Consider the following 15,465-nt stretch of genomic DNA (forward strand, 5'->3'; position numbering starts at 1 on the left):
GAGAGGCGGAACGACGCGAGGACCTGAAAAGTCATTCAATTGTTCAGGAGAGGTTTTTAACTCATTAACTTCGTCAAACAGCAGCGATGACTGAGGGGACGTAAGTACAATTCTTTACAAATAACACAAAATGCAGCTCAAACTAATGTCTCTCCATGTTATTCTTCATAAATATTGATAAGTTGGTTCCTGTTCGGTAAAGACAAACGTGTCTTCTTTTGACTTTTCAGTGATTTTTATCATTATTATTTTATGTTAATTGATGTATAAAAGAACAGAGACTTTAATGTCTGTTTTCCTTTTGCAACTTCAATAGAAAATACATAAATACAGAGAGTTATAAAAAAAAAAATAGAATGCAGTCCAATTTATCATAAAACAGAAATCAGTAAGGTTTTATTTATGTTGTCTTCATTGTGACATACTTTGAATTCAAGAAATTAGAAAACTTAAGTAATCTAATTTAAAAAATTTCCCCCTGGGATTAATAAACTATTCTATTCTAATTTGCTTTGTAAAAACTTGCCTCACCCAGCCAGTGTCATCTTCATCTTTTTTTTTCCAGATTAGCTTCTACTAATGGAGCTTTTAACACACAGAATATTATTTGTAATTTCACTTATTTTAGTGTTTTTGTCACTAATTTGCAGCTAAAACTCTATATACACTACTCGCAAAAACGTATTTTGGCGTTTGAGTGAAATTTACGGCAAACTTAAAAAGTTCATGCTCCAGTGAAATTAGAAGCATGCAATGGTGATTTCCTCATTGCAAACAACTTATTGAAACAAAAGCCTAAACTACAGTGGAGGTAAACCACAACAAAACATGTACATGTTTCAATAAGTTCTTATGTGTCCTTGAGCATCAATTCCAGCTTGACAACAACATCTCACACTGTTTACGAATGGACTTATTGTTTGCTGAGGCATCCCACCCACGGTTCTTAAAGGTCCCTAAGGTCGTTGAGGTTCTGGGTTCAGAGTTTCGAGCCTCTAGGCAGAGACTCGACTCATCCCAGAGGTTTTTCTGTGGGATTCAGATCTGGAGGAAGTGCAGGTCACTCCTTCTGCGGTACCCCAGTCTCCAGCAGACGTTCACTATTGATACCGCCTGGATGAGCTGGCGCTTTGTCGTCCTGTCTTGCTCGTGCAGGTACACAATGACTGGATTAGTGATGTTCTTCAGGTGGTGTGGGCTTGCCACTGGGTCAGTCACAAAGTACAGGACAGTTCTGTATTGACGAGACACTCAACACTGTCACACCTCCACCACCAAATTCTCGTCCTGGTGACGACAGTGGCTGATGCATAACGCTCTCCTTCGCGTCTCCAACATCATTTCTACTCAACCTGAGTGGACTTTGATCAGAGAACAGTACTGAGGCCCGCTGGTCCCTTTTCCATGAAGATGCTGAGGCCTGTGGTGGTGCAGCACGCAGACTCGGCTGATTTTAAACGTTTCTAATGGTCTGACGTGACCCTTGGTGTCTCTCTTGGTGTGCCTGAAGCATTCATCATACAGTTCCACTGTTCACAGTGGAGCGGTCATCGGTGTGGAATGTGGACAAAGGACGGCCACGTCTCTGTCTTTCTGAGACTCGTCCAGTCGCTCTGTTCAACCTGCTGATGACGCTCTGAGCTCGGTGGACACTTCCGTCTCAGGACATCCTGTTTGAAGCTTCAATGTCGAGGTCCTGTTGATTAAACGTTTAGGTGTGGTCTCGGGTCTCATGACGTCAACATGTGAACGGCTTGATGAGGAGGACTGTTTAAATACCACTTCTAATTGAAAAAGGACATTTAGTGGTTGGTTCTTGGTCCTTGGTTGTTGAACAGCAAAATGTAGTGAAACACTGAACAGTTGGACAATCAAAAGGTCACATTTAAGTTCACCTGGAAAGGTTCGGGTGCATTTTAGGTTCATCCTGTAATCTCACCCAAAAGCCAAATAAACCAAGCTTTTTGTGAGTGTTGTACATGGTCTCTTTACATCGCCTGCTGCACACTTTAAAGCGCGCTGAGTGCGGGAAACTCTCACCACTCCCTCGTTCCCTCTCGTGCTCAGAAGCAAACAAATTCTCAGATGTTTTGATTTGATATGTTCACACTGTATTTTAGTAGAAGAGGAAATTCGGAATATATTATTGCCTACTTCTCCGTATACCCGCGGGTATATGGGGTTAGATGTTGGTTATACATGTCACAAATGTGACAGTTAATAAATCGTTCAATAGTTTGCCGACTAAAATCCGAATCACATCCCAACACGTCGAGTGGAACTCAGTGGAATCGCTGAATCAACGGCTCTGTGTCCCAGGCAGCTGCGGAGGCGAGGGGGCCCGTACAGGACGGAGCCCGTCACAGACATGAGCCGATGGAGGCTGGCCAACGTGGAGGGCCGGCAGACCTGGAGGTACGTGGAGGACCAGGAGTCCGGAGACAGAGGGCAGACCATGCTGGAAGCCCACGCACTCGGCCTGGACACGGTGGGAGTTAACACACGTCACGGTTTCATTCCCATCACGTTCAAATAAAACAATATAACGGATGGACACAGTCACGATTGTTGAAGTTCTCTCTCTCGCTCAGTCAGTTTATCAATAAATCTTCCAACAGAGTAAGTTTGTGTGCGACTCCCCGGCCGCCCTCACTGCTGTGGACGCCGCCCTGAAGGGAATGCTCTTCTACAGTCACCTGCAGGCCGAGGACGGACACTGGGCAGGAGATTATGGAGGACCTCTCTTCCTGCTCCCAGGTAAACCACGACCTCCTGCTTCTTCATGACCTCCTGCTGGGACCGCTGCTGCATCTTCCTGTGTCTCCCTGTCGGCTTGTTTGGCCTCCCAGGTCTCCTGATCACGTGCCACGTGGCTAAAATCCCTCTGGCCGAGGCCTGGAAGCAGGAGATGGTGCGATACCTGCGCTCTGTTCAGCTGCCTGATGGAGGCTGGGGCCTGTAGGTCTACTGGTTTCACATAAGAGTCTAGTCAGTCTGGGAGTCTGGGGATCTGGTTTAAAAGCACCTCTGTGTGTGTGTGTGTGTGTTTTCTTCTGCAGGCACATCGAAGATAAATCCACGGTCTTTGGCACGGCGCTGAGTTACACCTCTCTGAGGATTCTGGGAGTGGATCCCGAAGATCCGGATCTGGTTCGTGCCAGGAACAACCTGCACAGTAAAGGTGGGAGTAAAACACAACTGCAGTATTTAGTAAGTGTTTCTATTAGTCTCACAGCTGTATATAAATGTCATCCAAAAGGTTTAAATCAGAAGGATCCAAATTGTCTCCACAGATAATTTAGTTTAGTTTTCAGTGCCGTTATAATGTCTTGGTGTCATCAACCTTTTTGAAAGGAGAATTTCTTCAAGGTTGCCAATTAAAACGAAGGGCTACTTGACTACAAATACCGAGAAATATAAGACTTTCAAATCCTGTTGCCTGTACTGACCCCTGAACACGATGATAAGGTGATCTTCATAACAAAAACAAGAAAACTTTTGCTCCCGGTGGCCAAAGACTAGAAAACTGAGAACGTTTCGTTTTATTGAGTTCGATGTTTCCAGTATGTGAGAAAAACACTGATTTCAAGAATATTTATGTTTTGTGTTTTAATAAAAAAAAAAAAAAAGCACCACATGAAGTGTCACCCTGTGATGTGACTTGCAGCGTTCTGTTCTTTCCCCTCGGTGCAGGCGGGGCAGTCGGGATTCCCTCTTGGGGTAAATTCTGGTTGGCCATCTTGAACGTGTACAGCTGGGAGGGAATGAACACACTCCTACCAGAGATGTGGTGAGCAACTATATTTTCCTCCAGAGTGTCGGGACCCCCAGTCCATCTTCTCCTGGGACTTGGTAGTTTAATAGCCGTGTGTCGAAGGTGATAACAAGTCCAACTGTTGTCGTTGAACTTGTTAGAGTTTATAGCGTTCTGTTCGCTGCACGCATGTGTTGCTTAAACAAGCAGCGCCCACTAGTGGCCCAACATCAAAACTACATCGCTTTCAGCGTTTGTCGTTTCTGTGGAATCGGACTTCGTTTTCAAAACGTCGCCGTGTGAACTAGAAACTTTTCTGAAATGAAAACTCAAAAACGAAGCATTTTCTCTTGAAACGTTGTCGTGTAAATGGGGCCTCAACATTTTTAATCACAAAAATTGATCCAATAGTGACGTTTCCTTGGAGTTGTTGTGGTGCATTTATTGTACAACACTATGAAAACATCCTGCACATAACTGCTGGATTTAATTGCTCCTGCATGCGATTGCACGAAGACAACTTCAAGTTTTTAGCCGATTCTTGACAAAGCACATTCTATCTGATACAGACCTGAGCACCAAAAGGCCGGGGGGCCATATGTGACCTTTGAGCTCTGGATGACCAGCCCTCAGAGCATCACTGGGAAATCCTGAAGCATATAAAGTTATTGTAGAAACACAACTTGAGCAATAGAAACCTCGATTTGTAACGAGTTGAATACCTGCTCATGGTCGGAGCCACAGCTTCTCTCCGCTTGACGGGGATTTGTGTTTGTTTCAGGCTGTTTCCCACCTGGATGCCGGCCCACCCCTCCACCCTGTGGTGCCACTGCCGCCAGGTCTACCTCCCCATGAGCTACTGCTACGCCGTCAGGCTGGCCGCAGAGGAAGACACCCTGGTCCTCAGCCTCAGACAGGTGCTGAATCCTTACTCCTCCACAAGGGGGCGCCATGCTGTACGCTGCAGCCACTATACCTCGTGGAGCTGTGTGCATGATCTGATTCATTTTTTGGGACAAAACTGCAAGTGGAGATTTATTTCACCTTTGACTGAAATGTAAAGTCTGAATTCCCTCAGTTTTTGTACACAATCTGAGGCTCCTGCTTGAAAATATTAATTCCACAGAGATGGAAACGCAGAACAAAAACATACGTTTGTCGTTGAAAAAGCTCACACTGGTAAATAATTGGCTTTTTTTTATTTTAGGGACCTTCTAAATACTTTATCAAAGTTGCTTCATTGAACTAAAGTATGACAGTGTGTCAAAGCTATCAAGACAAATAGGTAGATGGTTTAACATCTGTGCAACATTCAAACAGTAAATACAAAATATAGAAATATCTAAAACTTGAATAAAAATGTTTAATATTGTCATGCAAAACTTTCCCAGTAGGACTAAAGAAATATGTGATGTTCAGGAGTTACTGCTAACTGTAAGTACTGACTTTAACTGTCAGGAGTTGTGTGAAGATAAGTCCCATCAATTCTGGGAGTTCATGTTCGTCCCACATTTTAGTCCACAAGGATTTGCCGAATTAACATTTTCTTGTCTGGAGTGAATCCACATTGACTCCAATAAAGCTGCAGACCAGTTTCCCTGATCTGATTCCGACTCACTAACAAGGGTGCACAAGTCATTTTAGTTCAGGCGCCACATACAAATAGATTTATTTCTATTGATCCAGATGAGGAGGAGAATGAAGGTTTACTGACCTGTAAATACTCGTAACTCGTGTTTGTAAAAGTCTGATGCTTCTCAGTACACAGAATTACGGCAGCCATTCGCTTTTTTTCTCAGATATTTACTCTTAATGTGGATGAGGGTTTTTTTTTTTCATATTGAGTTTTGAGTGCTGCATCACTAACCATCCATCCATCAAGCCCACGTGGGGTCATGGGGATGGGTGAACAAACCCTTACTTTACTCTTTGTAATTTTCCACTCCTTCCTTTCAGATATGTTTACGTTGGTGTAGGCGTTGATCTTGTGACAGTTGTGATTCATGGAACTGAAATATTGAACTTCCACAGTGAGTCCTGTGGAAATGTCTCCCTTCAATCTGAGTCATCAATCTGACAGGTCTTTCATTCATCTCTCTTGTTTTTGTACATCGGTGTCACAGCAGTCAGACATAGGATTCATCTTTGAGTTCACGAACAGTCAAAATAATCCAATACACAGAAAATTCAATGTGTCTATCACACAGCTTTAGTTTCAGAGACAGCGGATGCTATATACGCAATGATACTCTGAAACAGACTTCTGTGCTGCACCACTAACAATTTTTTGTCTCCTTTAGTAGTTTTCGACACTCGACTGTGTCTCTGCGGCCCGGTTTTATCCCACTTGCCATTTGATTGACACATGTTTTACTTCTTTGTATATTCTTTCCTGTCTAGGAGCTTTATGTCCAGGACTATGCGACCATCAACTGGCCTGCTCAGAGGAGCAATGTGGCGGCGTGTGACCTGTACACCCCTCACAGCACGCTGCTGTCCCTCGCATACAGTAAGTATTCACAGCTCGCCTGTGCAATTACTCAGCAGTGACGGGCAGGTATGGAGCAGGTGTCTTCTAGTGAAGACTCATGTTTCCACACGCACCTTTTTTTTTTTTCTGGAGAATATTGCTCACAATCGGCACTAAAGATGGAAGATACGCAAGAATTTCAGAGGTTGCACAACAGCATTGCTTTCAAAATACCAGTACGGGACCCTTAATGGAAAAAGAAGTGGGCGTTTCCATGACTAGAGGCTATTAGATCAGTGGAACACCCCCCCCCCCCCCCAAATAGATTTAACCGTGTGACTCGGTTCCTGTTGCCCCGCAGTGGTGCTGAACGTGTACGAAGCCCACCACAGCGCCGCGCTGAGAGGAAGAGCCGTCAAAGAGCTGTACGAGCACATCGAGGCCGACGACCGCTTTACCAAATGTATCAGCATCGGCCCGGTAAAACACACACACACACACACAGAGGAAGAGGATGTTGGTTGGAATAAAAGGAATAGAGAGAATATGAACATCCAGTTCTTGTGACTCTCCTCAGATCTCCAAGACCATAAACATGCTGGTTCGCTGGTATGTGGAGGGTCCGTCCTCTCCGGCCTTTCAGGAGCACGTGTCCAGAATCCCAGACTACCTGTGGTCAGTCGGCCTGTCCCTGAAAAAAACACTTAATCAACTAAACACACACTCTCTCTGATTTCAAATAAAGCCTTCGAAAAGTGTCACCACCATTTAACCAGAAAAACGTCCATCTTCTTCAAGATTTCTGAGACGGTGTGTGAGTAATATACTAACAAGCTTTTTTTCGGCTCCAGGTTGGGTTTGGATGGAATGAAAATGCAGGTGAGAATTTGTTTTCACACTTTAAGCCTGAGCAGCAATCAGCTTAGAGTATAAACACTGTTTAAAATGTACCTCAATCTTAACTTACTACCTCCAGAAGACGTCGTTTAGCTGCTTAAAGCTGTTATAAATCTCTGCTCGGAGTCTGGCACACCTCAAATAAATTATGTTCTTAACCATATTATGTAGTATGTAAAATTATTGTATTTTCTTGACTGTAAAGGCCTGTTTACACAGCAACGATTTCAAGTAAAAATTTAAAGTTTTCCAACCATTTTGGAAGTCCAATTACATGACAACTAGAGCTACTGAAAATTGTTAATGTTCATATTGTATTGTGTGTGATATCGATGCATAAACAAACAACAGCACCCACTAGTGGACCAACATGAAAAGTACGTCGTTTTCAGTGTTTCTGCCATTTCTGTGTGAACCAACTTTGCTGTGTAAACGCAAAACTTTTATGACATCAAAAGCAAAAATGATGCGTTGTCGTCTAAATGGCGCAGAGTATCAAAAAAATTTTTTATTTTATAACATAAAAACATTTATAACTCACACTATTGTATAAAATGCCTTTATTTTTCTACCATTTATTTAACGAGAACAGATAGAAATAAAGTTTATTTCAATAATCTGTTGACAGTATTCTGTTAAAGGCGTTAAAAACATAGACGCGCTTTCATTTTCTGGCAATCTGCAAAAATCAAACATGAGCCAGAACAAATATCTAACAGCTAAAAATAAATAAATTAAAGTATCTCACTTCATGTCATTTTTAGGTTCAATTGTGATGTGTAGTTTTCTTTGATATGTTTGACAGCATTTCTCTTGCTCTGACATTTAAAAACCGTAGTGATGGAGATTTATCTGTGGAACTGTAGCAGCTTTCTGTTGTCATGCAGTGACATCTAGTGGTCCCAGATGGTATTTGATATATAAATGACATGAAAAGCTGAAAAAAGTGTGACTTATACTTCTGAAACCACAATAGAGTTGAGACAGTGTTCAAATGAAACTTCACTCTTTAAGTCCAGTTTTTTTTTTTTTTGTGTAGACGTTCTTTTTCAACCTTTGACCCAAAAATATCTTCAAATCTGTCATTTCTGATCAATGTTAGTAAAAGTACTCGGTGTAACGTGTCTCTGTTCATCCTCATCGATGTGGCTCTTCAATAATCTAATCCACTTCATTATTTTGAGATATATGAAAGAACACGACAGATTTCAGTCTTTTAACTTGGATTCTTCTTTGTATGGATGAAAGTCTGTTTGTGAGTGTCGTACTGTGTAATTGAAGGTTAAAGAGTTATTTCCTCAGCTGTCTCTTTCCCTCTCGTTCCTCTCAGGGGACGAATGGATCTCAGCTCTGGGACACCTGCTTTGCTGTACAAGCTTTTCTCGAGGTAACTCGCATAGTTACACTCATCATTACAGTTTTTCAGGTTGCAGAACCCTGATCTCGATAAATGACACTCTTTTCTCTCCGAGTTTCTTTGTGAATCCTTTCCTATATTTTCTCACGCAGTTTCTTTGAGACGTGTAGTGAAACTAGTTCATCTAAAGATGTCTCGTTATGTCTGGTCGAGAATTATGCTGTTAAGATGTGTCTATAACAGCATTTATTCAAAGTAGCTTATTAAAGGTAATGCACTAGTTTTTTGTTTTTTTTTCTTCAGTTTACTATTTACTTCTATTTGCAGTAATCAGTAAAGTAAACTTAGACGGTGATAAATATCGGAGGTGAAACTCGTCTGCTGCTGCTGTGATTGCAGTCTTGTATTGAATTCTGTCAAACGTACATGTCATTTTAAATACCACGTCTTAAAAGTATCCAAATATCTATTACCACAAATCACGCAGAATGTTTTCCTGTTATAGACTAATAATGATATATTCATTAAAACTGGCGTTAAACCCAGAGTTTCTACCTGTGATGTGTAATGACCTGCGTCTGGATCGTGGATAAATTTGAAGTTTTTCCAGCACTGAAATGAAATTCAGCCTGTAGAAGATGATTGTTTTGAATGATTGTTCCAGGCAGGAGCCCAGGACGACCCCCGAATCGCCCAGTGTCTCCATGAAGCCCATCAGTTTCTCAACGTCACACAGGTACAGCGAGCCGGCTCTCCGCCCCGCAGTGGGAACAAAACAACTTCACAATTGTAGCTACTAAACCGTGAAGTGTTTCTGCCCAACAGATCCCTGAGAATCCTCCTGACTACCAGAAATACTACAGACAGATGAACAAGGTACAGCTAAAGTCAGCCGTGATGTCTTCCAGGGCTTTTGACGGCGCTGTGAACGTGTGACTGTGTTTGTCAGGGAGGTTTCCCCTTCAGTACCCGTGACTGTGGCTGGATCGTGGCCGACTGCACTGCTGAGGGTCTGAAGTCTGTGATGCTGCTGCAGGAGCTCTGTCCCTCCATCAGGCAGCCGGTCTCCTCCGAGCGCCTGTACGATGCCGTCAACGTGGTGAGTGTCCAGGAGAGACTCCGGATCTCACCCAGTCACACGGAGCGCCAGTGGTCAAACCAGTGAACGGAGAGTATAGCAGATTTAATTCACCTTTTAACATAACATAACGTTCAGTTATTCACTTTGGTCTTGTGACGGTGTTTCGGCTGCCCCCCCTCCTGCATCGCCACAGTGGATCATGAGATCCACAGGTTACAGTTTGACATCAGATGTGCTTCCCGATGCAGCCCTATCTTGTTCCAATTGGGCATGATCACATGTCGGATGTTCCGATGCCAGAGAGGAGGGCAAAGATAAGAAAACATCAGTGAAGGAATGAAAGAGTACAAAGAAAATAAGTGAAGATGAGAAAACGGATGAGGGGAAAGACGTCAGCTGGTTTTAATAACCACAAGAAGCTTCCTAAAAAATAAAATGTGTAGTGACTCATAATTCGGAGGCTCACATGAATCCTGCTGCAATATTTCGTGACCTTGTCACATGAAGGCGCATTTGTTCTGCAGTTACGTTGCAGTTTTTAAGTTTTTCACGTTGTCTGCAGCTGCTGAGCATGAGGAACCCAGACGGAGGATTTGCCACATATGAGACAAAGAGAGGAGGGAAACTCCTGGAGCTGCTCAACCCCTCCGAGGTGTTCGGTGAGGCTTCACCCATTCCTTCATTCTTCTGCTGTGCAAGAAAAACGGCAGTTTTAATCAGTAGGCGAGACGTAGGAGGCCCTGCATTTACTCACATATCACAGAGGAGTCAGAAATGCTGAGTGACTCGGCCTCCAAATATGCAGCGACGTTGAAAGACAGTAACTACAAAACAAATATCAACACTACATTTGGAGCTGTTTTCCATTTTGCCCTGGATATGTGGCAATACTATTAACCTTTTCAGAGCTGGGGGAGGAAAAGTTGAACGTTGGTTCACTGAGGGAAAAAAAAGAGGATGTGTTGAAACCTTTTGTCTATATTAATCTGTGTGCTCTCTCTGTCGGTCTCTTCCTGTTTTATTTTTATTTTTTTCTCTTTTCTGTGCTTCACACAACCACAAATAGGTGACATCATGATAGATTACACCTACGTGGAGTGCACCTCAGCGGTAATGCAGGCTCTGAGGCACTTCCAGAAGGTTTATCCACATCACCGCGCAGAGGAGATAAGGTGAGCTGCTTCTGTGTTCTCTGTAGAGAAATCTACACCCCAGTTCTCGAGTCGACACTAAAGCTCAGACTAACTTTGTCCAGCTCAACTCTGAGAGACGGCCTGGAGTACTGCAGGAGGGTGCAGAGGCCCGACGGCTCCTGGGAAGGGTGAGTTCATGTCGGATATCTCGGCCCTGACGTCAGATCTCACGGGGAAGGTCGTGCTCAGTCTTGCTCTGCCTGTGCTCAGGTCGTGGGGAGTTTGCTTCACGTACGGAGTCTGGTTCGGCCTGGAAGCCTTCGCTTGCATGGGTCACGTCTACAGGGAGGAGTAAGAGAGCCCTGAACACCGAACTGATGACTGACGCTTCACGCAATGTCCTCAACTGGTTGAACTCCGTACTGAATTCCTCCTGTGCATTTTTCCCGAGCAGAGGCGCATGTGAGGAGGTGCAGAGAGCCAGTCAGTTCCTGTTGGACCGGCAGATGTCGGACGGTGGGTGGGGGGAGGACTTTGAGTCCTGCGAGCAGCGAAGTTACATCCAGAGCAACGACGCCCAGATCCACAACACCTGCTGGGCCCTGTTGGCGCTCATGGCCGTCAGGTAAAGCACCGGGGCCGGAGTCACAGGGCAAACACACCAACACACACTCACATCCACACCACCGGGCCTGCTGACTTTATCCGATTGAGTGGTTAGCCCGAAACGCATGATACAGACAAGTGTACACAGTCTGTGTCGGGGCTCGCCACTTGTGATCTAATCAAACCAGGTGTGATGGTTTGATAGTGAGCAGGACAGAGAGACAGCAGCTCCACAAGAACAATTGCAACTGCATAATACCAGGTTCTTAAAGCGTTACTGCGACAGGTTACAGTCACATATTTCTTTAAAATGTACTATTCATGGTGAGGTTTTAATCTGTGGTTTAAAAAGCCTCAATAGAAGTGATTCCCACCACATATATTTAAAATGAAGATTTGCACCAGTTAAGTTGGAGTCCTTGTATGTGTGTGTGTTGACAGGCATCCTGACACACACGCCATCGAGAGAGGAATCCAGCTTCTCATTGACAAGCAGCTGCCTAACGGAGACTGGCCACAGGTGACTTCATAACCCCCCCGCTGCTTTCTGTTTTGTTTTGTTTTTTTACTTAACAGCAGGTCGGAGCCTGTGTTTGGATTTGTGTACCTTTGTTGTGTCACAAGGAGATAATCTCAGGTCTTATGTGCTTTAAAGCCCGACTCGCCTCAAGAGAAAGGCTACATACTCAGTTTACTTTGTCATAAATCCAGTTAATGAGGCGAGATTAAAGTTAAGTCATGGAAGTGAGCAGCACTGTGCTGCCTACAATAGCAAAGTAAGCTGAGCACGGCTCGGACGGACATGGCTGACTTCATCTCAGGAACAAATGGCTGAGGGGAGAGGGTACTGAACTGCCAGGATTTGAATCTACCCTCAGCACTTTTGTTTTTCTTTCAAAAAGGCAGCTGGATTTCTTTGAGTTGCACTAAAAACTGAAGAAAACAGAATCTCTAAAAGTTTACTGTAAAGCTACATCATCCTGCCGATCCGTTTGGATTATCTACATCACATCGCCTCACATTATGTTTCTGTGTCTGTATGAGACACGGTGGCGGTTTTAATATCTCCCCCTCTGTCCGTCCCCAGGAGAATATTGCAGGCGTGTTCAACAAGAGCTGCGCTATCAGCTACACGTCCTACAGAAACGTCTTCCCCGTGTGGACCCTGGGCCGCTTCTCAAAGCTCTATCCCGGCAGTCCGCTGACTGGCAAGCTCAAACTGTGAAGACGCGTCAGAACGCGGTGAACGTGCACCACGGACATATTATGACTTCAGCTCGCCGGGTGGAGCCCATCAGATAAATGGAAGCGTCTCACTCTTGGAATGTCGTTGTGTGTTTACATTCCAGCGGAGCTCCTCTCTCAGAGCTCCTCCCTTCAATCCCTGTGATTTATCAGCTGCTCCACTGCTTTGCTTTTGTGAAGTGCAGAACCACATTGTTGTCCTATATTTCCACACGAGGTTTGACAATAAATACTTTTTCTATTGTTATTTCACTCTGACTGAGCTTTTTAGTTGTTGGGATTTGGTGCATTTTGGGATGAAGCTATATTTCTTGCACCCACAGAAAAGCCATGCAAACATGCAGACTCCCCTCCAGTACCAACCACTACACCACCCTGCATGTCGTACTCGCAGTAAACTGAAATGTCTTTAGCTCTTCGTAGAGATTCGTGTGGGTCGGGTTGAGTTCACACTTCTGCATTTACGGGGGATAGTGCTGAGTCGACAGCTGCCGGGAAACCCCGAAAGCCGAGAGGTGGAAGAGACTGGAAGGACAAAGTGTGGCACTAAAAGGTCACAAGCGGCAGGGAGGCGCTGGAGGGAACGGTCAGATGAAAAACGGCCAACAAACTGGAGTAGACTCAGATTCAGTGTCAAAGCATGTGAACCACAGACGGCAGCAGAAGAGCTGGAATTAGACGGATTTGATTGGCTGAGAGCAGAAAATATATATTAACTGTTGTTAAAGAGGAAAGTTGATCAAATCAATATCAAATCTTTATTTAGAAGACATATTTTTCATATACAGCTATGTCTAGCAACTCAAATCCCATGATTCAATTCCACTTGGGATGTGAATTCATAACTCTAAAGGCAGATTTATGCATTAATAGTACAGATTTGTCGTTTTTTCCCCCCCGTTGTGCTCCTTGGAATAGTTTGTGTTAGTTTTTCCACCAAAAAGATTATTTTCTCCAGGATTTTCAGTCATTGTCATTTGTTGGCGGTGTTTCCTGACCTCCATTTCTCATCATTGCATTCTTGCTTGTGTTTCTGCGGGGAAGTTCACAAACATCAACAACTCTTGGTGAGTTCATATCCAAATGTTTTCCATTTTCTGGCGTTTCCAAACAATGTGCGAATGATCCACATCTACATTTTGCCTGGATACTCAACGACGATGTAACCGCTTGTTTTTTTATTTTTGGAGTGACAAAGAAATATTTCTTCCGCGGAAATTCTTACTTGAATAAAAGTGCACACAATGAAAGACTGCAGCATTGCGGCCAAAATAAACGCCATCGAACCAGAAAGCAATGTCTTCAGTATAATCTTTGTTCACCAGCGGAAAGCTGCCAAAGCGTTCAGGTTTTCCAGCAACGCTCTGCAACGCATTGTCATTCCTCAGTGCTTCACTGTTGTTCCTGGCTGCGGTCCAGGAGTTGATCAGGAAGCACGGCGTACTCGAAGCTCTGATAAACTTGAATGCTCAGAATAAGCACGCGTGCATTAAAAACAAGGTGTCACCTCTACACACACACACACACACACAAGCTCTGAGGCTTGTCAGAGTTGCTCAGTTGCACTGTAACCAATATTTGATCAGCGACTGCCCGGCCGTGCTCTCTGCTATCAATCAAAGCTGCAAGCCTGCTAACAAAGCTTTGTTGCCTTGCCCTTTGGCCGGCTCTGTTGTGACTGTCGGGTGTGGCCATTGCTGTTGTTTTTGAAATACCTGAGACATAAATGGTGTGTAAAGAATGTTCAGAGTATATGTTATTCTCGGGAGTATCCCCTCTTCACAGAGGTGTCCTTTATTTGAGATCATTGATGCGTGCACAGTGAACAGAGCCTCAGCGATACTCTCTGGGTCAGTGCAGTAATATAATATGCAGTTCAAGTACAACCAGTGTTTTGTATTGTCTCCTTGGGCCGAGCGGGGAGGCTGGCGACTTGCTGATAAGAGAACTGCTTTAAATTCACGTCGCTCACGTCGGCATGCGAAGTGACAGACTTTCACTCTGTGTCCCACCTGAACGCCATGGCCGCCCTGTACACCTGTAAACGGCCCACAATAACGCAGTAAACGAACGTAAGCGTCTTCTAATCCTTTGTGACTGTGTATGCTCGGGGAGTGAACTTGGATGAAGTCCGTTGTTCTTGCATGGTGAGATTCAAATACTGCGAATTGATCTGAATGTATGATGTCCTGACATTTCACTTCATCAGAGTTTTCCTTGCTCGTGAATGTATGAGAGGCGTGATGCACTTTGAGCACTTCAGTGGTCTTGGCATGCTGTCACAGGATCACCCTCACAGTCTGTGGAAATCTAAATGGATTCTACGAGCGCAATAGTTTTCACACTTTTATACATTTTGAGTACCGCTGGTGAAAATCGAGCCGGTTAAAAAAAAAAAACTCACCACAATATTCCAGCATGCATATGGAAGAGCTTACTTATCTTGATGTGAAATGTTTCAGATGTTAAAGGTGTGCAGTTGTCTAAATTTTAGATTTTTTTTTATTTTATTTTATTTTATTTATTTTTTTTAAATGGTCCAGCTTTAACACAACAGGCCCAACACAAGGACTTCTTTGATGTCAGAAAGAGAAAATACCGGTTTTGTTCAGTGATTCCATCTCACGAGTTGGTTGTGAGGCGAAGCCGTCAACAAACAGGCTCGGCAAACAATCTGTACTGAGAAGGAAAGAGCAGGAGGAGATCACATTCAATCTGTGAGCGTGTCACAAGGACTGCTTTGGAAAGCAGCACGTGGTCCAGTTCATTCAATTTGAATGAAGAATGATGACTTGTGTTTGTACCACGCACGCGTACACACGCGTACACACACACACACACACACACACACACACACACACACACACACACACACACACACACACACACACACACACACACTGCATCAGGTGGAGGAGTGTC

General features: G+C 44.0%; 1 protein-coding gene across 1 annotated transcript; it reads left to right on the plus strand.

Moving 5' to 3' along the window:
• Window positions 1-17: 17 nt before the first annotated feature.
• On the plus strand, window positions 18-13,833 carry lss (lanosterol synthase (2,3-oxidosqualene-lanosterol cyclase)). Its single transcript, XM_080479110.1, has 22 exons — window positions 18-100; window positions 2,320-2,488; window positions 2,619-2,757; window positions 2,850-2,958; window positions 3,060-3,181; window positions 3,694-3,790; window positions 4,536-4,671; window positions 6,155-6,263; window positions 6,586-6,704; window positions 6,802-6,899; window positions 7,076-7,103; window positions 8,452-8,508; window positions 9,143-9,214; window positions 9,304-9,354; window positions 9,428-9,577; window positions 10,122-10,218; window positions 10,626-10,731; window positions 10,815-10,880; window positions 10,963-11,043; window positions 11,147-11,317; window positions 11,740-11,818; window positions 12,386-13,833. The coding sequence occupies exons 1-22, from the start codon at window positions 87-89 to the stop codon at window positions 12,521-12,523; spliced, it is 2,208 nt and encodes a 735-aa protein (XP_080335236.1). The 5' UTR covers window positions 18-86; the 3' UTR covers window positions 12,524-13,833.
• The last annotated feature ends 1,632 nt before the right edge of the window (window positions 13,834-15,465 follow it).

Source organism: Lipophrys pholis (genome assembly GCF_963383615.2).
Source record: "Lipophrys pholis genome assembly, chromosome: 13".
In the NCBI taxonomy this organism is placed as follows: Eukaryota; Metazoa; Chordata; class Actinopteri; order Blenniiformes; family Blenniidae; genus Lipophrys; species Lipophrys pholis.

Excerpts from the sequence above, each read along its gene's own strand:
- lss (XM_080479110.1), top strand. Across the intron at positions 9,355-9,427 it reads ACTACAGACAGATGAACAAG|GGAGGTTTCCCCTTCAGTAC; the intron begins GTACAGCTAAAG and ends TGTGTTTGTCAG. Across the intron at positions 11,044-11,146 it reads GGTCACGTCTACAGGGAGGA|AGGCGCATGTGAGGAGGTGC; the intron begins GTAAGAGAGCCC and ends TTTCCCGAGCAG.